General features: G+C 41.6%; 1 protein-coding gene across 6 annotated transcripts in view; it reads left to right on the plus strand.

Annotated features, from left to right (window-relative positions):
- The window catches only part of TNIK (TRAF2 and NCK interacting kinase), a 302103-nt gene that overhangs the window by 265987 nt on the left and 12098 nt on the right, over window positions 1-24018 (plus strand). For 5 of the 6 annotated variants that reach the window (XM_074963574.1, XM_074963569.1, XM_074963571.1 and 2 more), the window contains 8 exons: window positions 2479-2663; window positions 6804-6930; window positions 12564-12728; window positions 18189-18303; window positions 19035-19205; window positions 20386-20529; window positions 21778-21912; window positions 23259-23359. In XM_074963574.1, coding sequence (XP_074819675.1) covers window positions 2479-2663; window positions 6804-6930; window positions 12564-12728; window positions 18189-18303; window positions 19035-19205; window positions 20386-20529; window positions 21778-21912; window positions 23259-23359 — 1143 coding nt within the window. The remainder of the gene's footprint in view (window positions 1-2478; window positions 2664-6803; window positions 6931-12563; window positions 12729-18188; window positions 18304-19034; window positions 19206-20385; window positions 20530-21777; window positions 21913-23258; window positions 23360-24018) is intronic. The other variant, XM_074963575.1, reaches the window with a different exon arrangement.

The following is a 24018-nucleotide window of genomic DNA, read 5'->3' on the forward strand; positions in this document are numbered from 1 at the left end:
TTAGTCATAATAAAGATCCTTTCTTAAAGGGACGAGCAACATTCTGTCTTTGTGAGAAATGTAGCATATCTGAGGCAGTGTTGCCTAATGGATAGAACACTAGACTGGAATTCAGGAGACCTTGGTTCTATTCCCAACTCTGCCACTAGCCTGCTGGGTAACCTTGGGCAAGTCACTTTCCCACTCTGTGCCTCAGTTTCCCTATCTTTAAAATGGGGATAATGACTCACCTCCTTTGTAAAGTGCTTGGAGATCTATAAATGAAAAAGCACTATAGAAAAGCAAGGTATTATTTCCTATAAAACAGAACCTGAATTTTAATTTTATTTTTATTTTACTTTACTGACATTTATGGGACCTGGTCAAAGCCCACTGAACTCAGTGAGTCTTTCCAATGACTTTAATGGGCTTAGAATATGGCCCTCTATTTTCAGTCATGAACCCCTAACCATGCTCTTTAATATGGAATACGTTCTTATCTGTTTCTCAAAGCATGGATGAAATGATTTATGTCAATATTACACTGACCTAAAAAATGATCCTCAAGTTTCTTCTGTGGACATGTTGCTCATGCTTAGTGATGGCTGGGCACAGAAAAGTGTGAGAGAGGAAAAAGTCCTTCCCAGAAGTGGATGTCTTGCTGCCACAGAAATCAGAAGTGTATGTACAGGGACTGCCAAAATCTAAACTTGGTTACACTGACCTCAAATGAATTTGGTATGGTAGCACGGGAGTAAATCAAACGGGTTATAGCTGCTAGTCAATAGGGTGTAACTGGGAGCAGCATGTAGGCATGTCTCCATACTAAGTCATTGCATTGAGATAAAGACTACTGACCTAAAACCATGATATTAATAAAAATCCCCTCGGAAGTGTGAAACAGTCATGCTGTTTCTTTTTTTCCCCTTCAAATGATTGACAGTTTCTGATGGTTTTTCACTGCAACAGGCACCAATTAGGTCTGACTTTAGGGCAAATTTAAATGTCAATAAAGCATTTTATTTGATCTGTGTGGAATTAGGGATGAAAGATTACTTATTTCACTTAACACTGTAAGGGCTTCATTTTGAGTTTCTAATCCGAATGATGCCCGAAGCATTTATTACATCCTTAAGCCAGGAATAACAAACAACTAAAATAAAATTTGCTCTGCAAAATATTACAGCTTCTCTTTTAAAAATAAACTGGGTTCTCAGTCTCAATTATATGTTTTTCATATTTTTTTTCTCTCCTGCCAAGGGGTAAATTTTAAGACCTCCCTGTACAATTTTAATTAATATTGTTATCCTAGTCACTCTGCTGGAACAGTATACTGGAGATTTGTGGAATACAGTAGAGAGAGAATATGGCCATAAGAAAATTGTGGAATTTAGTATTTTTCAATGAGTTTCTTTCTCCCTAATCCTTTATCTCTGACCGAATGCACTGATGGCTACATCGGTCACTAATATAGGGAGAAATGGTAAGACTGACAATTGCAATGCGTTGTTCGTCATGTGCATGCTTTGTCTAACCCATTCTAATTAGAGCTCTCATGCTTTTCTTTTTGCCCTACTGCTTCCCCCTGCATTGCTATAAAAGCATGTAAGATAATAAAAAGTCTATTTTCTACATTGTGCCTGCAATGTCCCTTGTACTTAAGTAACTGTCTATTTTATATAACTGTCAGGTCTAAGGTTTCATCAAAGTCATGGTAAACTGAAAAATGACTTTTTTTTTTATAACTTCTACTTCTTTTTCATTTTTTCCTTAATTTTCAGGCCAGGAGGTACAGTATTGTACCTTTTCACTTTAAGCTGTTTCTGCTAAGGGCTTTTTTTTTTTTTAAATTGTTGTGGCTGACTCAGAGCCATGACTCAAAAACTTCATCAAACTTGGTGCTGCAGTGAGCTGAGCAGTTTAACTCTGATGCTGTCTCACTGCTTCCCGGCAACTTCCTGCCAACTCAGACTGATAATTGAAATAGATCTTGCCTTGGGGATTGCACCATTCTGTTGGAAATGCGGCCATTGCTTTCTTTCCAATGGCATTTATAACAGAGCAAATACCATTATGGTGTGTCTTTGAAAGGCTTAGAAGAAGACAGGTTTGGAGAATTTCTCCTGCAGCGCTCTACCTTTGAAATAACATTATTTTCCAGTTTACTATGATGGTGACTGAACTTCACCTTTTCAACAAATATAATTTTGACATGTATATATATATGTGTTTATACACACACACACACACACACACAAAGATATTAAAAAATAGGTTGGCTATTGATTTTCAACAAGCATAAAGTCAGTTTCATTTTGTTTAATAAATGCTACACGCTACAAACATTGTGTTATGTTTGTTTGATGTTTGTAATAATTCTGTTTTGCTATATCTTGTTGCTTGTGCTTGTAGCATTGGCTTTCGAAGAGATGTGTGTGATACTTTTCTTGCTTTAAATACAATTCACGTTGGCTTTTCATTTTTTTTGCCTCCCCTTAGGACCTGACTGCATTAGCCAAAGAGTTGAGGGAACTGCGTATCGAAGAGACCAATCGCCCTCTGAAAAAGGTGACTGACTACTCTTCCTCCAGCGAGGAATCGGAAAGCAGTGAAGAGGAAGAGGAGGATGGTGAAAGTGAAACGCACGATGGGACAGTGCCTGTCAGTGACATCCCAAGACTTATGTAAGAGACCAATTATTTGAGGGCGAGGCTATGAAATTGCAAAATGTTTTTCTCCTCAAGAAATTATAATTTTACCTTGATGCACAACTGTTCCCAAACTGGTCCATGGGCCACTGACAGTCCAATGGCCTGCTGGTAGTCTTTGGTAGAAAGAGAGTTGGTAGTCGTTGGAGAGTTAGCAGGTCACATGGGCTAGCTCCTCCTTCTTACTGCCATGTGCTTCACTGTCTAGGCTCTTCACCGAGAATTTTAAGTTAAAAATGCATCAATACTTCATTGATTTTACTTTCCATGCAATTGCAGTCATTATAGTTGCCACAGTGCAGTCATGAATGGAAAGAGAGAGGACCATAGGACACTCTCTGCTAAGATGTGGTCTGCATTGTGGAAGAGTTTGAGAACCATGTAATATTGCACTGACCTTCCTATTCCTATTGCTTCTGGTGTGGTGGTGCCAATATTCCATCTTTCTGAATTCAGTGACTGGTCCTAGGAGCTCAGTCACAACGTGGGATGATTCATTGATTCTGAAAATCAGTCATTTCATAAGGCCAATTGGAAAGTTATTTACTGGGAGAGATCAAATTCTCAGCATTGCCCTAAAATTAATGGGCCTGATCTTACTCCCATTGAACTCAGCAGCAAAACTCCCACTGAGTTCAGTGAGAGCCAGATCAGGCCTACTGTAGTTGCTATAATAACTGTACATGCTTTTCATCTTCCAGAACCACAACAGACAATGCTTGAGGGCCCAATCCTCAAATATGTTGAGTGCCCCCTGTGAGGCGTGGCACTCCCTCAATTCTCATTTGATCTTTATCAGCTATTCTGTGGCCCTGATCATAGTATCTGAGCCCCTCACAACGATTTATGAATTTATCTGCACAACCCCCCTCTGAGATAGCAAAGTATTATGAATCCTTTTTAACAAATGGGGATTTGAGGCACAAAAAGAGGAAGGGCCAGATCCTCAGCTAGCGTAAATTGACTTCAGTGGAGCTATGCTGATTTCAACTACCTGAGGATCTGGCCTTCAGTGATGAGTGCAAGGTCAAGCAAGAATCCTGTGGTAGAGGCAGGATTAGAACACAGCTCTCCTGGGACCCAGTTCACTGGCTTAACCATAGACCATCACTGGCATGGGAAGAATGAAATAAACAGGGGGGAGTTACAGACTTAAAATCCATGTACTACAGCATTAAGGTTGTGACTTCTTTGCAAGTCACTCGTTGTACTTGGGTATTGCAGTTGTTATGAGATTAGTGCAGGATGTTACCAGTAGTCCCAAAAAGTATGTCTTTGCTGCAGAGTTAACGCAGGTGGTCGGGACCCCTAGGTTAGTCTAACCCAGGTATGAGTAGCCACACTGCAAAGCCACACTTGAGTTACTGTGTCCTCACTCATGCTGTGAGTGTGTTACTTGGTCTTCTGGGGGTGTATATCATGGTTTTTGTGCTGCAGTAAGGTGAGCGCTCTATGATTCTTTCCCAATGAATTGTGGGAGAACTTGTCTCTCCTGGGCACACAGGGTGAGAGGGGGAATTGTGGGAAAGTATTAGAGACTATCAGCACTCAAGGGATTTAATCTATATCCGTAATGGGTGAGTTACCAGCCCAAGTGAAAGTGGCACCCAAACTCTAACCCACAACCCAACCAGGCTTACAGCACTGCCAAACTTGGGAGGGAGATTAGGGGCAACACCTGAATAAGAGTGTGAGTTAACTGCAGTGAAGATGTTCCCAAAGTGATTGCCATATACATGACAGGGCAAATTATAGGTAAGGCATCAAATTCACAGCTGGGATAACTCACCTGCTGATACCAGTTGTGAATGTGATTCAGAATCTAAACATCAAGAACACACATGCCAATAAACATTCGGGCACACTTACAGGCTTTGGGCACAAATGGGTGCACACGCATGACATAAGCAATGTTCTGTGGACAAAAGGTGGGACATTGCATGTGCATTGGTTCACGCACGTTTTTATGGGCACTGCCCAAAGTGGCCTGTTTGGCAACAGTAGCCATTGAGAAGGAGGTGTGCACCTGAATAATGCATTTAAAAACAGATTGCTCTGTGTTGATTGAAAACACCCAATGAAAGCATTCTTAATGCGAAGTTGCAGGACTCATCAACAACTTCATAACAGCTGTTGACATGTTTTGTAATATAGACAGTCCTGCTTAATCCTTGCTTGGTTTGCCCTTGCCCTCTGAATTCAGTTGTATTTTTGTGTGGCCCCACTATACCAGTAAGGGTTGACAGCACTCAGCACCATGCAGGATCAAGTCATGAGCACTCCAGGGCTGAATGTGATGAAGAATGAAGTGCAACCACTGGTTTGACATATTTGTACTTACTCAGCACCACGATAAACTTAGTCCAATTCTAATGCATACCATGAGGGAAAATGCTATGTGTTAAATATGTATTAAAAACACAGCTTAAACTATCGTGCTTTGTTTATAATATATCTATAAGACCTTATCACTGTATTTCTAGCATGATAAAGTACTTCCCTTTCTTGTTTTGATGATACCAGGAGAACAGTAATTGTGGCTTGCAGGGCTTGTTGCTGTCCAATCAAGTCATGAGAGCACTTTGTAATACCATAAAGCAGTGGTCCCCAACCTTTCTGTGGGAATAGCATACTCCTATTCCCAGAAGACTGTGGTGGGCGCCAGACACCCCGCCACCGAAATGCCGCCGAGAAGCGGCAGCGGCAAGAAGCGTCGCCGCCGAAATGCCGCAGAGAAACTGCAACGCTTCTTGGTGGCATTTCGGCAGGCGGTTCTTCCGTGGCCGCACCCAGCGGCGGCATTTTGGCGGCGCAGTGTCCTGCGGGCGCACACAACTGCCCCGGCGGGCACCATTGCACCTGCAGGCACCGCGTTGGAGACCCCTGCCATAAAGAGGTAGGCAGGGGGAGCCCTTTATATATATATGCACACTACAGTATCTTACATGCAGACAAGTTTAAAGCATGAATGCAATATACCCTTAATTCACACAGTAGACAAGGCACCTTATGCCAGAGGAGGATCAGGCATGGTGGAGCTCTGCTCCACCAAACCGCCTCTAGAATGTCCCTGACATGCCCTTTCTGCTCCCCCCTCTACATAGGGCAAATTCTTCACTGGCTATCTCTGGCCACTTTATGCCAATCGCATGATGCAAAGTGACTTTAACAGACTAGAGAATCCAACCTCTGTCTCTTGCCCTTTTACTTGTATTTGTAAAGACTGAAGGATTTTCTCTCTAGAAATATCACTTGTACTGGTTGATCATAAAACTTTGCTTGCATTAGCTTCCAAGTAGACAGTTAGACTTTCTTTGCTGTTACAATCAGGTGCATGTGCATACAAGAACAGAATGAGCAAGGTTACAATAGGCAAGAAATGAATGACACCCTATAAAGAGAAAGCAGTGAAAATTCACCACAACCTGATCCTTACTCTTAGTGCCAGAATAGTAATAAGATTGTCTACCTTGCACACTAAGCCTGGGCTCTGACTCAGGTTTGAGCCCAAGTTCCCATTCTGTTCACAGACAAATCAGTCTCACCCAGATCAGCAAACACTCAAGACCTGGGTCCTAGGACCTGGCTAGGGGGGTGAGTCAGAGCCCGAGTCCCACTGTGACTCAGGTGCAAGCCTTGTCATTTACGATGTGGATGCAGGTCAAGCTGCAGCCCCAAGTCAGAAGGTCTGCATAGTGCAGTATGCATATGTCAGCATGGCTGTGAGATCCGGGTCCAGCAATCATAAACCCAGGTTTACCAAGTAGTGTGGATGCTCAAGCACTGGCTTGGAAACACTGAGTCCACAAGCCCAGGTCCCACAGGGTATGTCTACAGTGGAATAAAAGACCCCCAGCATTGTTGTGGCTGGCATGGCTGGCTTGGTCTTGTGGGGTTTGGGCTGCAGGGCTAAAAATTACTGTGTTGATGTTTGGGCTTGGGGACCCTCCCCACTCATGGGGTCCCAAGAGCTTAACATGCAGTGTAGACATAGCCTTAGGTCCTTTGTGGTACACCGTCATATTCTATCTTGAAATAAAATGCAGAAGAAATAATACATTTTTCTACATTAATGACAGAAATTTGCATCACTAATGTTTTCCATTTTACCACCAGACCAACAGGAGTTCCTGGAAGCAATGAGCCATACAACCTAGGAATGGTGGCATCCCATGGTCTAGAAACATCCCATGCAGATACATTTAGCACTATTTCCAGGGAAGGGACTTTAATGGTAAGGGAGGTAAGTCAGAGATGAGAATTTCTATGGAACATCTTCAGGATGTTTTGTCTTTGTAAGCATGAAAAATAATTCTACTGTGTATTCTAAACAGAAAATGATTGATTAAATTGTGCTCATTAATGGCTCAGTAATATAATTATGCAGTATAAACAAATATGACAAACAAATGATTCTCGCAACTACGAACAGCAGTGAATAGTAATACTAGAAGACGGGGATGGGATTTGATTTAATTTACTCTGCTGTAAAACCAGAGGATGTCTAAGCCAAAAGGGTTGTTCTCAATTTACACCATTGTTAGAGAGATTGGAATCTGGCCCAAAGTTTCCCTTTCTCTTCACCATTTTTCAACCCGTCCCAACCTCCACTTAGCCATCTGCCAAAGACATTCAGTTGATTTAGTATAATTATAACTTCTTATCTGAGCACTCTAATTGCAATATCTTGGCTCCTGTACAAGGAGGACCAAAAACTTAGAACATAATGTCAATGATTGCATTTATGAAGACGATGGAATGCAAAGGCGGAGAAGCCTCCTGGCTGGACATCAAGCATGTCTCCAAAGGCCACAATAAACTTGACTTGACTTGGTTTTAAGAAATTGCTGAAGTAAAGCTGTGGTCATCCCACAGAATATTTTGGGTACATTTTTGGCTTTTCCAGTTTGAAATCTTGGTCCACCACATTCATCAAATCTCCCCAGTTCAATTCTATGTGGCTTCTATTCCACCATGCTTGATTCTCATATGGGTGTCCTGGTGAGGAGTGAAGTACGTAAACAAGGATGATTTAGAGAAAGACGACTTTGATTTCAACTGCACTGTGATAAAAGAGCAAGACTGTGGAAGGAACATAAAACAAATTGCCCATGGAGAAGCCTCAGATTCTTTTTCTGTTGTGGTTCTTTATCAGGCTGTAGATTTTCCTGAAACAGGTGGCTGGTATTTGCCTGAAAAGCCCCACTCTGTTGGCAGGTGTTGAGCTTGTTGCGGGAGGAGTAAGTGGATTCTGCTGAGTCAGTATAGCCAGTGACTCCTTGCCCTGCCTGAACATAAAGGAGTTGACAGTGGCTGCCTAGACGGAAAAAATCTAGGATGTGGGTGGGCAGTCCTGAGGGAGGAACCTTAGGAGCTGCCAAGCCTGTGGGGTAGGTTTGAGCTCATCGTTGATATCTGATTGTTTAGAAATAAAGCCAAACCCCAGGAGGGATGTGAGTTTGGACTTTACATAGTGTGGGAGGACTTTGTTTTTAGAGTAGATTGGAAAAGGTGGCTACTCACAGTCCCCAGTGTTCTTAGAGCAGAATGATGATTTATTACTGTATCAATTCTTTTTTCCTTTCGGGAAAAATGCATCTTTCCCAGGGCTAGCCCTAGGTGACCTATGAACAGGCACTTGCCCTCCAACAGTTGATAATTTAGCTGTTTGCCCTCATCAAAATATTACTCCAGGCCATGACAGGGATGTGGGGAGGGAAGGAGAGGGGAGTGCAGCACTATGGTCCCAAACTCTCCACCAGCCAAACACATGTCATCGGGAAGTAGCCATTTGCAGGAAGAATATACAAAGAAAGATGAGAGAGCTATTTCCCCCCACCTTCGAAATAGCCAAAGACTTCTCACTAAGACCCAAAGCGAGAGAGAGAAATCCCATGTAACTCTAGAAGAAAGAAAGGAGACAGCAGAAAAAACCTCACAACTTGAACTTCATCCTGCCACAGAATCAAAAATGGATTTGATGCAAAATGAGCACACCGTATAAAACCCATCTAATCCATTCCTGCCCTTCAGCCTGGTTTGTACAGAGATTCTTGAAGCATAGTGATACTTGTCCACCTTGTCATGCCAGTGAAGTTAATTAAATTGAATACAAGTACAAGCGATGGCCATGATTATCCAGCCACTTTTGAAATGCTAGTATTAAGCATTGCTACTGTAAAACTTGCTCTGCGCAAACCATACCAGATGAGAGCACTGGTGTCAGATAAGGACTTTAAAACTAACAGGCAGCTGAAAAATCTAACTGGCAATAGAAAATATAGTGTCATATGCAAATCTTCTTTTTTTCTCTTAGGACCTTATCCAAAGCCCAAAGAAGTCAATGGAAAGACTCTTGTTGACTTCTGTGGTCAGGGCTTTTCTGCCCTCTTCCATGCACAAGGACAGTGCACAGCTTTAAGGTGAAAGATGTTCAGTCATCAGAGGACATGTCTCTTACTCCATAAGCTAACTACTTATGCTAAACTATCTGTTCAATCTTGTATTGAGCTGTGACATTGTTAGCATTTTTTCCAGACCTGAAGAAGAGCTCTGTATAGCTTGAAAGCTTGTCTCTCTCACCAACAGAAGTTGGTCCAATAGAAGATATTACCTCACCCACCTTGTCTCTCTAATACCCTGGGACCAACACAGCTGCAACAACACTGCATAAAGCAAACGGCTATCACACTTAGCAGCAGCACTTGTTACCCTAGTCAGATTGTGTTTTGAGGGACACACCAACACTTCAGATGGACATAGAATCATAGAATATCAGGGTTGGAAGGGACCTCAGGAGGTCATCTAGTCCAACACCCTGCTCAAAGCAGGACCAATCCCCAATCAAATCATCCCAGCCAGGGCTTTGTCAAGCCTGACCTTAAAAACTTCCAAAGAAGGAGATTCTACCACCTCCCTAGGTAACGCATTCCAGTGTTTCACCACCCTCCTAGTGAAAAAGTTTTTCCTAATATCCAACCTAAACCTCCCCCACTGCAACTTGAGACCATTACTCCTTGTCCTGTCCTCTTCTACCACTGAGAATAGTCTAGAACCATCCTCTCTGGAACCACCTCTCAGGTAGTTGAAAGCAGCTATCAAATCCCCCCTCATTCTTCTCTTCTGTAGACTAAACATTCCCAGTTCCCTCAGCCTCTCCTCATAACTCATGTGTTCCAGACCCCTAATCATTTTTGTTGCCCTTCGCTGGACTCTCTCCAATTTATCCACATCCTTCTTGTAGTGTGGGGCCCAAAACTGGACACAGTACTCCAGATGAGGCCTCACCAATGTCGAATAGAGGGGAACGATCACGTCCCTCGATCTGCTCACTATGCCCCTACTTATACATCCCAAAATGTCATTGGCCTTCTTGGCAACAAGGGCACACTGCTGACTCATATCCAGCTTCTCGTCCACTGTAACCCCTAGGTCCTTTTCCGCAGAACTGCTGCCTAGCCATTCGGTCCCTAGTCTGTAGCTGTGCATTGGGTTCTTCCGTCCTAAGTGCAGGACCCTGCACTTATCCTTATTGAACCTCATCAGGTTTCTTTTGGCCCAATCCTCCAATTTGTCTAGGTCCCTCTGTATCCTATCCCTGCCCTCCAGCGTATCTACCACTCCTCCCAGTTTAGTATCATCCCCAAATTTGCTGAGAGTGCAATCCACACCATCCTCCAGATCATTTATGAAGATATTGAACAAAACCGGCCCCAGGACCGACCCCTGGGGCACTCCACTTGACACCGGCTGCCAGCTAGACATGGAGCCATTGATCACTACCCGTTGAGCCCGACAATCTAGCCAACTTTCTACCCACCTTATAGTGCATTCATCCAGCCCATACTTCTTTAACTTGCTGACAAGAATACTGTGGGAGACTGTGTCAAAAGCTTTGCTAAAGTCAAGAAACAATACATCCACTGCTTTCCCTTCATCCACAGAATCAGTAATCTCATCATAGAAGGCGATTAGATTGGTCAGGCATGACCTATCCTTGGTGAATCCATGCTGACTGTTCCTGATCACTTTCCTCTCGTGTAAGTGCTTCAGGATTGATTCCTTGAGGACCTGCTCCATGATTTTTCCGGGGACTGAGGTGAGGTTGACTGGCCTGTAGTTCCCAGGATCCTCCTTCTTCCCTTTTTTAAAGATTGGCACTACATTAGCCTTTTTCCAGTCATCTGGGACTTCCCCCATTCGCCACGAGTTTTCAAAGATAATGGCCAATGGCTCTGCAATCACATCCGCCAATTCCTTTAGCACTCTCGGATGCAGCTCGTCCGGCCCCATGGACTTGTGCACGTCCAGCTTTTCTAAATAGTCCCTAACCACCTCTTTCTCCACTGAGGGCTGGCCATCTGCTCCCCGTGCTGTGACGCCCAGCGCAGCAGTCTGGGAGCTGACCTTGTTCGTGAAGACAGAGGCAAAAAAAGCATTGAGTACATTAGCTTTTTCCACATCCTCTGCCACTAGGTTGCCTCCCTCATTCAGTAAGGGGCCCACACTTTCCTTGGCTTTCTTCTTGTTGCCAACATACCTGAAGAAACCCTTCTTGTTACTCTTGACATCTTTTGCTAGCTGCAGCTCCAGGTGCGATTTGGCCCTCCTGATTTCATTCCTACATGCAGATATGTCATGGCAGACATATCTCCTTAGCTACAGAAATTGATATGCTGCAGGTGTGATTGCTAATAAAAATAGCAATAAGGGGAGAACTTCCATAACAATACCCATCTGCATGGGAAAAACACATGCTAGAGAGGATGATTACTTGTTTGAAAGAAACAGGGCCCTTGTCTGCAAAGGCATCTGATATAGACAGTTACATGGCAGACTCAGTTATGTCATGGAGAAATGGAGAATGACCTTAAATTCTAAACATTGATGAGCCCCAAAGAAGTTTCAGATAAATCATTTCTTCCTTCCTCTGTCTTTGGTACTTGACTAACCTGAGAATTTGGCAGCTGCAAGGATCAGGGCTATGTCATCTGTGGCTACATATCACAACCCCAGTAATCTTTCAGGTACAGTAAGGTAGCTCAAGCATTTCTCTAATAACTGATAGTAGTAGCAGTTAGTTGGAATTGTAGTGCCCTGGCTGTGAGTTCGCTAGACTCCTGATTCTCCAAACAGGTATCACACGTGACTTGTGCAGTCTATATCTGCTTTGTTGGTTGCCAGTGGGGGCCTATAAGACAGGAGAGAATTAAATAAGACTTTCTTGGATTAGAGCACTTACCTAAAAATGTATCTGGAGTAGGTTTTTCTCCTCTCCACAGAGGCCTGTAACCCTTGTTGATACTAATGGGAGCATATCAAGACAAGAATAGATCTGTTGTTCTGTGGAAGGGAAATGTTGATGCTGTTCACTGCTGTTTTGTACTCCAGAAGCATGTTTTTGGAGCTGTATTAGTGATTGTGGGAATCCTGCAATCAGACCCCTTATCACTGTTGCTTTTAAAAGGCAGAGGGACCAGATCTGCCTTCACTATACAAGCCCAGATCTCATGGAAGTCAATAGGCCTGGGCCTATTCTCACGGACTGACTTGGGTGTACCATTGGGCCAAGGGAGATTTGCACCTGCATGCCCAAAGTGAGAATTTGGTCCATGGTTACTTTGTTACAAAAAGGTTGATCCAAAATCATCGTCATCAGACTTCTCCTTTTGGTGTAACATGGCTAATTGCTTCTGAAGTTACTTTGTGATTAATTCTCTCTTTCTCCTGTTTTATATTTTGCTGCTTGCCCAATTTGCATGGGGAGAATATGGCAGCGAGGGCTCTTGTTCTGTGCTTGCTTTGGTACCTGGGTTACTGCAATACATCTATTTGTTTTTTTCCCTCTTCTCTTCCTTGTACCTTGTGTCTCTGCAGACCACTGGTGAAAAAAAGCGGTCTAGCCATGCAGCCAGCAATGGCTTTGCAGGGCACATCAATCTCCCTGATCTGGTACAGCAAAGCCACTCGCCTGCAGGCACACCGACTGAGGCCCTGGGGCGAGTCTCCACGCATGCGCAAGACATGGACTCAGTGCCTGAAGTAGGTGGTGGGGCCTCTTTGTTACATGGCTATTCCTCTTCCTTCGCATTGCTCTGAACAAGAATTAACATCCTCTGAGGAAGGGGCTTTCTCAGTGTTTTCCTCCAGTCATCTCTGCTCTCCTCTCTCTTTGTTTTCAGTCCATGACTGTGATTATGAACATAGTTGAAGTAACATTGAATCCACTCAGTAATAGGTATATCGTTATATGTTTGAATGGTGGAAATTTGCACTACAGCTCATTTCAAATCCAGCAGTTGATGTCAATGTTTCGTGGTATTGGGCTTTAACCAAACATCCCAGAAGTTTGTGAAAGTCCAGATGTGGGTCTCAATTTAGCAACTTAGCGTGAAATCTTGGCCGCATTGAAGTCATTTTACCTTGATTCCACTGGGGCTCGGATTCCACCTTGTGGCTCATCTCTAATGGTAAGATGAACTAAAAGACTGGTTAGAAAGATGCTGTGAAGTTCTTTAGGCCAAAAATGTAGCACACCTTTCAGGTTGTGGGTGTTTCCATTCAGGGTGAAGTGACTCTGATACCAGCTGCTTGGCAGTGAAGTGGTTAAATGTGTGTGTGTGGGGTGGAGGGTGTTCTGCATAGGATACAAAAATCCTAACAAACTCAAGTTCTTCCATATAAACAGAGTGAATCAAAGCCTGCTGTTCACTGTCACTTGCTATATATCATACACACTTTCCTTTGGGCCAAATTCTGCTCTCAGATGCAAGCCCACATCACCCAGTATTAAGTAAAATCTGTGGGTGAATGTCCAATAAGAAATAAACCTTTTATTTTGTTGTGTAGGACATAGATTAAATGATCTATCATCTTATTCTCTTCACTTTAGATTATCCGGCTGTTTTAAGGATCCCTTTTAATAATAATAAATTAAAAATCTTCTTGAAATAAAGGATCCCATTCCTTCTAAAATGTAAGGATCTATGGTACATGTTTTGGCCTAAAGGTTTTATCTGTTTCCTTCTAAGGACAAGAGGGAGTCAGTTGTTTATAAAAGCAAATATTTCTGGGGTCATTCTCAGACTGTTCTTAAAAATGGAGACACAATATGAAGGGATTGTGTTTAAATACATACATTTATAGTGTATGCACCAAAAAAACCCTGTAAGTTTCAAAAATAGAATTTCTGGGGCTGGACAAGCTGAGGGTGGGTGTAAGATGAGAGTTTTGGCTTCAGTTCAGACTCCTGAATGACTCACGGTACTGCTATCAGAAACCTCCGTCATAGCAGGAATCTGTATAGATATCTTGTTGCATGGAAGTTTGGAATGGAGGATGAAACTCACCCCAGAGCAAGTGTGTACATACTTAAGCCCTGCATAAGGGCTTCATGGTGTTTGTGTTGTCTATGAGTTCATGCAGGGCTGCCTACATACCCCTATGCAGCAGGGCAAAGATCCCCGTGCTGGCCTTGTATATGTGCAGAAGGCCACATTGGGAAAGGGCTTCAGAGTCACATTTATAAAGATCCAGTGGCCCCGGGCGCCTCATACAGATGACATGGTGGGGCTGCAGCTGCTATACACACCCACTGGCTGGAAGAGTATCTGTGGAAGAACTATGTGGTAGCACTTTGCCCTGGCCCTGTTTTGTGGGGGTGGAATACTCTGTGTGGGCAGAATGAATTTCTCCTTTAGTGAGAAGGCTGTGGGAAGAAGTCGTCTAAGGGTTGCAGTCTATTCCTGCAGAGAAATAATTTTTTCTGCATAACTTCACCATCACACATGTATTCTAACTGCCCTGTGGCAGACTCAGATTACATGTTCATCCCTTGTGAAACAGTGTCAGCCATGCTGACTAATGTCAAAGATTATATGAGTATTGTGGCATGTACCTGTGTTGTGTAGGAAGGGAGTAAGATGACCCAAGCTTGTTTTAAAGTGAATCCTTTGGGTATGTCTATTAAAAATCAGTTTTCTTGTATTTTTTTTAGTTTGGTCACTTTAATCAAGAGTGGGTTTGAACCAAGGCTACGGAACTGACAGATAGTGATTACTCCATCTGTATAGTTCGGCAGAACCAGCCGTGATATGTCAGGGCTAAACAGATTGGAAGAGAACTAGTATTATCTCATACTGCAGCTTGGGAAGCTGAGACAGAGGTTTATAAACGGTTGAACGGGACCTGCAGGAAGATGAGGTCTTAATATTTAAATAACAGATTTGAAAGTTATTAAAATGCCAGCGTCTTATATGGAGAATAGCTGAGTCTGAGCAAAGAAAGAAAAAGCTTGACGCATCAGAATGGAGGATTTCATCCATCGTAAATCATGTATTTGAAAGTGCCTTATCCTTCGTTGGAAAAAGAATCCCTGTAAATATTAAATTTTCCCTTCTAGAGTTGCTGATGCTTCACGGAAAATTTTGAAAAAGACATTTTATGTAGAAAAAATTCTGCTTGTGTATATTTATCTCACACACACAAAATTGTGCCTGTGTGTGTATCTATGGGTTATATTTTGCTAATACATTTGCATGAAAGTATGATCTGTTTTTTGCAGAGTTCATCTCAGGCTGTTAATTCTCTGCATGGGAATTAATTATTCTTTATTTTTGACATCACATTCTGTTGTTATGGAGACAACAGTGATGTCACAGAAGATTATGAATAGGAGAGAAAGGTAGGGGGAAAACAACAGGAGAATCATGGAAGGTGGGCACTGAAAACAAATGCTAGCTCATCTGAACCATCTCCCTGCCAGTGCAGGAATGTGCCCGAAGGTACAGTTTCTAGTGTTTTCTCTAGTTAATGTTAAGTCTTAAGCAATGAGGCTGTTTCTACTTTCCTTGGCGGCTATTCCACATGCCCTATAGTACATCTTCTTGTCAGGAAGTTTCTCCTGATATTAGGCCTACATTTTCTGTTTCTAAATGTAGTCCCCTTAGCCCTAGTTATATCTCCCTGTACCATCCTAAATGATTCCTCTGCCATCTTGGTGTTGAAACCCTTCAAATATTTATAGGCTGTTAAAATAGTTCCTTAATCATACTTTAGCCAGGCTTTACATAAGGGGGTACAGTTTACAAAGTCCCTAACTCCCATTGACTGTCAATGGGACTTTGGCTCCAAAGTCACTTAAGTGCTTTTGAAAAGTTTATTCATAAAGCTTTTTTCAAATTTCCTTCGATCAGCCCTCCCAGTCCACTGATAATTCTTGTGGTGGATGAACTGTTTATTCAAACTGGATTTTTGTTCATTGTGATATTACTTTGCGCTTTTATGGCATTTTCCATCCTCAAACTTTGTTTGTCTGAAGTGTGTTGAAAAAGAGAAGATTCACAATTCCTCTGTGAGGTAGTTGTGGTCACTATTCTGATCCCCCAAAGGCATTCTGGGACACAGAGTGTAAGTGACTTGCCTGAGATTATGCAATGTGCCAAAGTTCAGAGCCAGAATTAGAACCATGATCTCCTGGCTCCCAGTCCTTCCGCTTTAATAATAAAGACCGCCTTTATATTTTTATAAACTATCCTTGCTGATAAAGAGCAGAGAAGAATAGGGAGAATCTGACATAGCAGAATTGTTTCTAAATCAAATGCCTTTCAGAGTGTTCCATGAGTTTGACTTTAAGAAGACCTTCATTCACCAAACCTTCACAGGGAGATTTTGGAAGCCAAATAACTGAATCATGAAAAACTCAGGAGAGCTCTTTTCAACAACATATTTGCTCTTAAACTTATTAGGTTAATCTGTTCCTTGAGAGATCTTTGCTTGAAACCCAAGTAGCATTTTGAGAGCAGTATAAGATTATGCTTACCTTTGAGAGAACTACCTTTATAAAAGTGCATGCTTATCTTCTTATAGTCAGGGTGATATGCAATTACTCAGTGCAGTTTTAGCTCTGGCTTTGTACAGCGATAGCAGATTTGATTTTGGCCTTTAGTGGCTTAAAAGAAATCTGTGCTAAGGAGGAAAAATGAGAATGGTGTTTCTTCTCTTGTGGAAACATTTGATTCTTGCTATTGTAACAGCATTTAATATAAGTCATAAATATAGCATATCCTGGGCAAATAAGATGATAGAAGAATAAGCTGCTCAAGTATGGGGAAGAAAACTTGCCATCATGAGTCTTATGATAAGAATTTCATTTTGTTCAGGAGAAGGTCTTCGCCTCGTTTTTCTGCACTAACAAAACATGAGTTTAAAAAGAGAGCAATGCGATGGGAGAACTTTCTCAGTTTCCTATCGCAAAATTTCAGCTTTGTCATCAGCTATGATATGTTCAGATTTAGTTTTATTAGCTAAGAAATTACCTCTGGGGCCTTCTCACTTTTAATTTTGCAGTCATTTAAGCTAACTTCTTGAAAAACAGTAGCCCATTGAAATACCTCCAGTGCTGAGTCATATGAGTTAATAACAATGTATATTATATATGTGAGGTGATTACATCCGTGTGATACACTGCAGAACCATGGTAGATCACAGAGCAAGGTGATAAATTTCATTTAACACATTTCTTGGAACACCTCACCTGGGCTCTATCCACTAATCCGCTTCTGCCAGCAGTTGGGAGTACTTCTAAGACACCGAATCTCTGCTACCAACCTGACACATAAATATTTCCTCCCCTCCACATCCCCACAAACATGTGATTTCATCTGAGAATTTAAAGTAGATTGACAAACACGATGAGCAGTATTCAGTCCTGGACCAATGATAGATTTAAAGTCACATACCCCATCAGGACCAGCAATGGGTGCTTCTTTTAGAGGGCCAGAATTTGTAACTTTACCAATGGGATAAATATTTCTATTTTTGCCCTGGCATATCACAGGATAGTGAATAGCCAAACTGGCACATTATTATGTCTGCAAAAGCTCGCCAAGGCAGTTCTCAGAGGTTTCTAAAATGTATTATTTATTTTTCTCTCTTTCTGAAAACTGTATAGTTGAAGATATGCTAATTAAAACATCTTAGTTTTACAAGCATAGGCATCCAAAAAAAGCAATGGGAATACTTTAAAAAAAAACTCTCAAACATTCCTGCAGTTGTTTTTCTGTCAAATGTGTAGCATGTCCCTGTTACACAATGATGCAGGGCTGTGTGGTTTCAAGTTTTCAGTTGTGTTTGTCTGGGATGTCCTGCAAAATTCACTCCTGGATTCACCATTCATGAGATGCAGTCATCCCAAACCTTTGTCAATAAGACTTTTCTTTCACATCATCATGTGTTCGGTAATTAGCACTTACAGTGCATATTGTAGTACCTTTCATTTTCAAAGCACAATGCAAACTTTCATGAATCTACCCTTTTTATATAATGTTTGTTAATTATATTTTTTCAATGCATATAGAAAACTGATCTGACAGGGCAAAGAGCATGGTTTTGAACAGTCCCCCATGGGGGAAGATTATAGTTTGTTGTTCACTGGAAGTAAAAACCTTGGTATTAAGTATTATTCCCTTCCTCTGAGCCATCATCCTGTTTCTTGCTTTATAGTATGGCATGGGAAGTAGCACCAAAGCCTCTTTCACTCCATTTGTGGATACCAGAGTGTATCAGACCTCCCCTACTGATGAGGATGAAGATGATGATGAGGAATCATCTGCTACAGGTAGGAAGCAATGCAGCCAACATGGGGTATGGTCTAAATGAGATCAGAGTATACACTCAGAACATAACCCAGACCTTAAAATGTTCATTAACTCCTGTTTGGGGTGCGTGGGTGGGTGGGTTGGTTGGTTGGGGGTTTGTTTGTTTGGTTTTTTTTGTGATTCCTTCCACTTTCCATCCAAAACCCAGAAAAGATAAAATACCATGGGAGAGGTCTGAGAGGAAGCAGGATCTATAGTGAAAATGTGCTCACCCTCCCTGTCAGCGGGGGAGAGATTTCCAGGACCCTTTTACAGACTCAAATAGAAGTTTGGATAGTTCAGAAAGTTTGGTTGCTGCTATTATTATTTTATTTAATTGTACCAGGACCCCACTGTTCAAACACAGAACAAAAAGATAGTCCATGCCTCAATGAGCTCACAGTCTAAGTATAAGACAAGAAACAGCAGGTGGATACAGACAGACAGGAAGGGAGCTCAAGGAAACAATGAGACAATTTTGGTGAGCATGACAAGCTGTGGTCTTAGCACACCAGCTACCTAAGCTTTTGGCGTTCATCCATCACCTAACTATTTATCTTAAGTCAAAGGCCAGGTCATTTGTTGCATTTTTAATGTCTTATCCCTAATCAGAAAATAAAATAAACATTTCTCTACTGAATCAAGCAGACTGGAAAAGTAGCCCAGTTGTGATGGAGTTGAGGAAGCTGTTACTAATATGTTTTCTTTTTAGCACTGTTTACCAGTGAACTGCTTAGACAAGAACAGGCCAAACTGAATGAGGCAAGGAAAATCTCTGTGGTAAATGTGAACCCTACCAATATCCGCCCTCACAGCGACACGCCGGAGATCCGGAAGTACAAGAAGCGCTTCAATTCGGAAATACTTTGTGCTGCTTTATGGGGTAAACTGCTAACTACCTAACACTCTTTGCAAAGTTTTCTAGAGCCTGGGGCTAAAAATGAAACGTGAATGGTTTTAAAGACTGCTTCACCATGCAACCATGCCTCAGGCTGCAGCAGCCTCGTGCTACGCAACCGGCACTTTGAACAATCTGTAACTGATGGAAACTTGAGGACCCAAGGGCTTGTCTGCATCATGAGTTACTGAGCAGCAAACCAAGGTGTGAATCTACAGCACACCAGCTTGCCAGGCAGTAGCATCTCTTGTGGACACTGCTACACTGCAGTGAAAGTCCCAGAGTGCAGCTTCACTACTTGAAAGCGCAGTAATTTGCTATGTAGGCAAGCTCTAAGTTAAGTATCCACATCATCTGTAGGCTCTTAAATGGGCCCTTAGACACCCAGAGGTGTCCCATTGCCAGTTAAAACCCCCAGTTTCAAAGGTGGGTGTCTAACTATGCATTCAAGCTTGAAAATTGAGATCTCTGTTTCAGAAACTCATTCTGCCTTGTATTCGTTTCATCGCTACAGTGTATTGTCCAGCAATTTACATTATAAGTGCTTGCTTTTAATGGTTATGCTATTGCAGTCAGGGTCCTAAGAGGCAACATGAGGTGTAAATTTTCAAGAATGCCCAAATGACTCAGCAGCCTAAGTCCAGTTTTCAATAGTGAACATCAATGAGAATTAGCAGCCTCAGGGTCATGGATTTTTTCACTACTGAAAATGGGTCTTAGGCAGCCAAGTTACTTGGGCATTCTTGAAAATTTTACTCATGCTCTAGTGATAGAGCAGTGGACAGGGAATAAGTATGACTGACCTCTCTTCCTTGCTGTACTGGGCAACCTTGGCCAAAGCACTTTTCACCTCTTTGTGCCTGGATTTGCCAATGTGTAAAATGGGGATAATAATATCTACACCAATGGAATGCAGTCATGGAGTGCTCCTCATGATGCTGGCCATTCTTATGGTACATAGTCTCATGCTAGATTGGTCCGGTTGTGATTGTTGTCCTTTCTGGGAGCCTGAGGTAGCAGAGAATGAGACTTTAAGGCCTGATTCAAAGTCCATGGAAATCAGTTGACAGACTTGCATTATCTTCAATAGGCTTTGGACCAGGCCCTTAAAGCACCAGCTGTGGGGCGCGGTTTAAGTCATCCCATTTGCTTGTTTAATATCTAGGTGTTAACCTACTAGTGGGTACAGAAAATGGACTGATGCTGTTGGATCGAAGTGGCCAAGGAAAGGTGTACAACCTGATCAACAGAAGGCGATTTCAACAGATGGATGTGCTAGAGGGACTTAATGTCCTTGTAACAATATCAGGTACACCTGTTACTCTGCTTCACTGTTCACAACCTTTCCTTTCTAATTTCCTGGGAGCAGTTCTGTCTCAGACAGAAACCAGCCCCTTAATGTCAGAAGAAGGACTGTAGGATTAGCTTTTAGTTTAATTACAGAATCCAAGAAATTAGATCTGGAAAACACCTCTTAGGGCATTTTCTTCCATCCTCAGTTGCAAGATGCCCGGCTGCACCACTATAATCAAGGGCTTGTCACCATTTCAATTTTCAGCCAACAGCTCTGTGCTCTCAACCCTGAATCAAAGGATAATTTGGGTATTTCAATATTCACGCCTGTTTGTATAGGCACTCCACATGCAGAACTCCCATGGAAGTAATGTGACAGTCCCACCTATAGAGAGGCTACAGAATCAGACCTTTAGAATAAGCTCCCATTTCAGAAAGCTGACACTAGTATCCCCATCATCCATAGATGGAAGGAGATAGGGAATTGCAGAAACCTTTCCTGTTAACTTATTTTGCACATTTAATTCTCACTGGGTAGAGTGACAAAATTTACTCCAACGAAACAATTTGATAGCTGTAGTTTTGATTGCAATCCAATTCTCTGAGTTGGGTATTAGCCAATTAACCTACTGGCTAATGGCTTAACTCCACTGACTTCAGTGGGAGCCATGTAATGCATCTGAACTGGGTCTTTATTAACACTTATTAGTGGTAACCCATGAAATATTCACATTTGAGTAACAGGATTAGGGTTTATATCCAGTTAGACTGCAGCCACTGGAGGGTGACATGATCACACTCCCCCAAATCTGACAATCTGTCCAGTAGCGTGCAGTGCCACATCACATAGCCAGACACAGAAACTTAGTGTGTGGTCAAATAATGGAACTTATCTCAAATAGCAGTAGCTGGTGAGCAAGATTAAAATTGCAGAGCTATTCAGAAGGGTTCGTGGACCAGATGAAGTCAGAAGGTATTTAGATGTGGGAGAATGGTATGAGGAAAGCTCATGCAGTGAGGTTGGAATGTGTAGTGGATCAATGTCATGCAATGCGATGACCCTAAATGAGTTGTGAGATGCAGGGATTGAACCCAGGACCTCTGGATCTAAAAGCATGAGCCTTCACTGCCAAAACTAAGACACACTATTATTAGCCAAAACTCATAAACCTGTGTACTGGTGGCTGGGACACATAGAGGGGGACAGTGATATATTGAGTGAGTGTGAGTTATAGTTGCATTGTATTTTTTCATTTTTCACTAGGAAAGAAGAACAAGCTGCGAGTTTACTACCTTTCATGGTTAAGAAATAGAATTTTACACAATGACCCGGAGGTAGAAAAGAAGCAAGGCTGGATCACTGTTGGAGACTTGGAAGGCTGCATACATTACAAAGTTGGTAAGTGGAACAGGATGTATGTACTGTATCTGCTCACCTCATGAGGATTTCACTTGAAGGATGTTTTAAGAAATTCAATGTAGCCATTAAAACCAAAAATTAAGCAATCATTACATTTGTTCTAGTACTAAAAGAGAAACTGTGAGGTACCAACAGTAGTGAACTTGAGGGACAACTCTGCTTGATGTTTACATGATCCTCAGGGCCAGATTCCCCCCTCACTGTTGTAAATCAGGAGTAATGCCGCTAAAGTTTATGGAGTCACACCAATGTAAAATTGGTGTCACTGAGAGGAAAATCAGACTCTCAATCATTCATCTTCCCATTAATCATTGACCAGTTGGTTTTGAGAGGTCTTCACTCAGTTTTCCTTATTTCTGAACAATTCACGATTTTGAAGAGACTTTTCTTTTATCACAGTTTCACCCAGGCAGTAGCAATCAGGAAGAGACTATTTCTTTGGTTATATGCATTGAAGAAAACCACTAAACTGAATGACAAGAATTCATGTGGTACTGTTCAAATTATCACCTATCAGCCGTGATCGTATCCTTGCACTCTTCTGATAGGAATATAGGATTTTCCACACCAGAACAAACTAATGGATCATCTAGTCTAGAATCCTTTCTTTGTCAGTGGCCAGTGCTAGGTGCTTCACAGGGTGATATAAAAGCCCACATAACTGTACAATATTTTCTATTGTGGACAAGAACATTTCTTCCCAAACTCAGTTAGCAAATCAGTTGGTGATCTGTTTATGCCATGAGGCATGAATATTGATGTCCCTGGAAATTTGATCCTAACTATAACTGCTGGGGGTAATTCATATAAATGGACTAATCATCTTTAAGTTGTGCTCTTTCTTTCACAGCTCATAGTCCACTGTGGAGGAAGGTTTAGTCTGCTGGAAGAGTTTTTGAAGGAAATGTCTTTAAAATTAGTTTATTAAATATTCCCCTTTATTAAATAGTTTTAAATCACATGTAACAATAACTGCCGAAGAAAGATAATCAAACATCTTATTTTTTTCCTTTGATTCTGCAGTCTTAGATCTGATCTAATCAAAAAGGAAGAGGATTTCCCCCTTCTTGTTTCTAGGTGGTTTGGCCCAAAAAAATTCCATTGCAGTATTTTGTACTTTGATACTATTTTGAACAGAGGTACAGGAATGAGGCAGCAAAAAAATCAGTATGCCACAATCCTAGCTAAACTTTTAATCCAGCGCTATGTAGTAGATAAAAACATTACCAATGGAAAGATAGTGAGAAGCTCTTCCTTGAGATAAATTGTGCAGTCTTGTTTGAGTAAAATGGATGTTTTAAAAATTAGTTTTATTTCAATTTTAGTGAAATATGAAAGAATCAAGTTCTTGGTGATTGCCTTAAAGAATGCTGTAGAGATATATGCTTGGGCTCCGAAACCATATCACAAGTTTATGGCATTTAAGGTATGTTTACGTTGTTACAAAAATACAATCCATCATCATAAGTACATGGGAATTTCTTTATTATATAGATTATGAAAGTGTATCATTTCCTTGGTTATCCTCCCCTTATCAGGCCAGACAAGGAATCAAACACAGGTCTCTTTTGTGATGCATAAAACTGACCTGGCAGAGTTACCGGGCAGACTTTACAATGGCATGTCTCTTTCATACTTCAGGCAGGCACACAGAAAGATTCTTCAAGAATCAAGAATTTATTGTACTTAATACTACCTTTGAGATTATTGGATGCAAGGTGCTATAATAGTGCTAGGTATTATTGATAATTATTTATTAGTATATTCTGGGTATATGTTCTTCTGCAATTGAAAGTTTTTGACCGGTGCTGTATTGTTATTTTTTTCATATTGACTAAATAAATTATTTTATTTCAAACTAATTTACATTTTAATGACAATTAAAAGTTGCATTTTTAGAAGTGTGTTTTGCATCTTTTTTCCCCTCAATGTTAATTTTTTATCTTAAGGTATAAAGTCTAATAATCTGAGGCCACTTTCTCTTTTTTTCCTTCCTATCTTCCCCCAGGATTTTTCACCGGCATTCTGATTGTACATAAATTGTACCTAAACTAAGTGTGCTCTGTGCACTTTACACTCAGCACT

This window comes from Natator depressus, chromosome 9 (genome assembly GCF_965152275.1).
Source record: "Natator depressus isolate rNatDep1 chromosome 9, rNatDep2.hap1, whole genome shotgun sequence".
Classification (NCBI taxonomy): Eukaryota; Metazoa; Chordata; order Testudines; family Cheloniidae; genus Natator; species Natator depressus.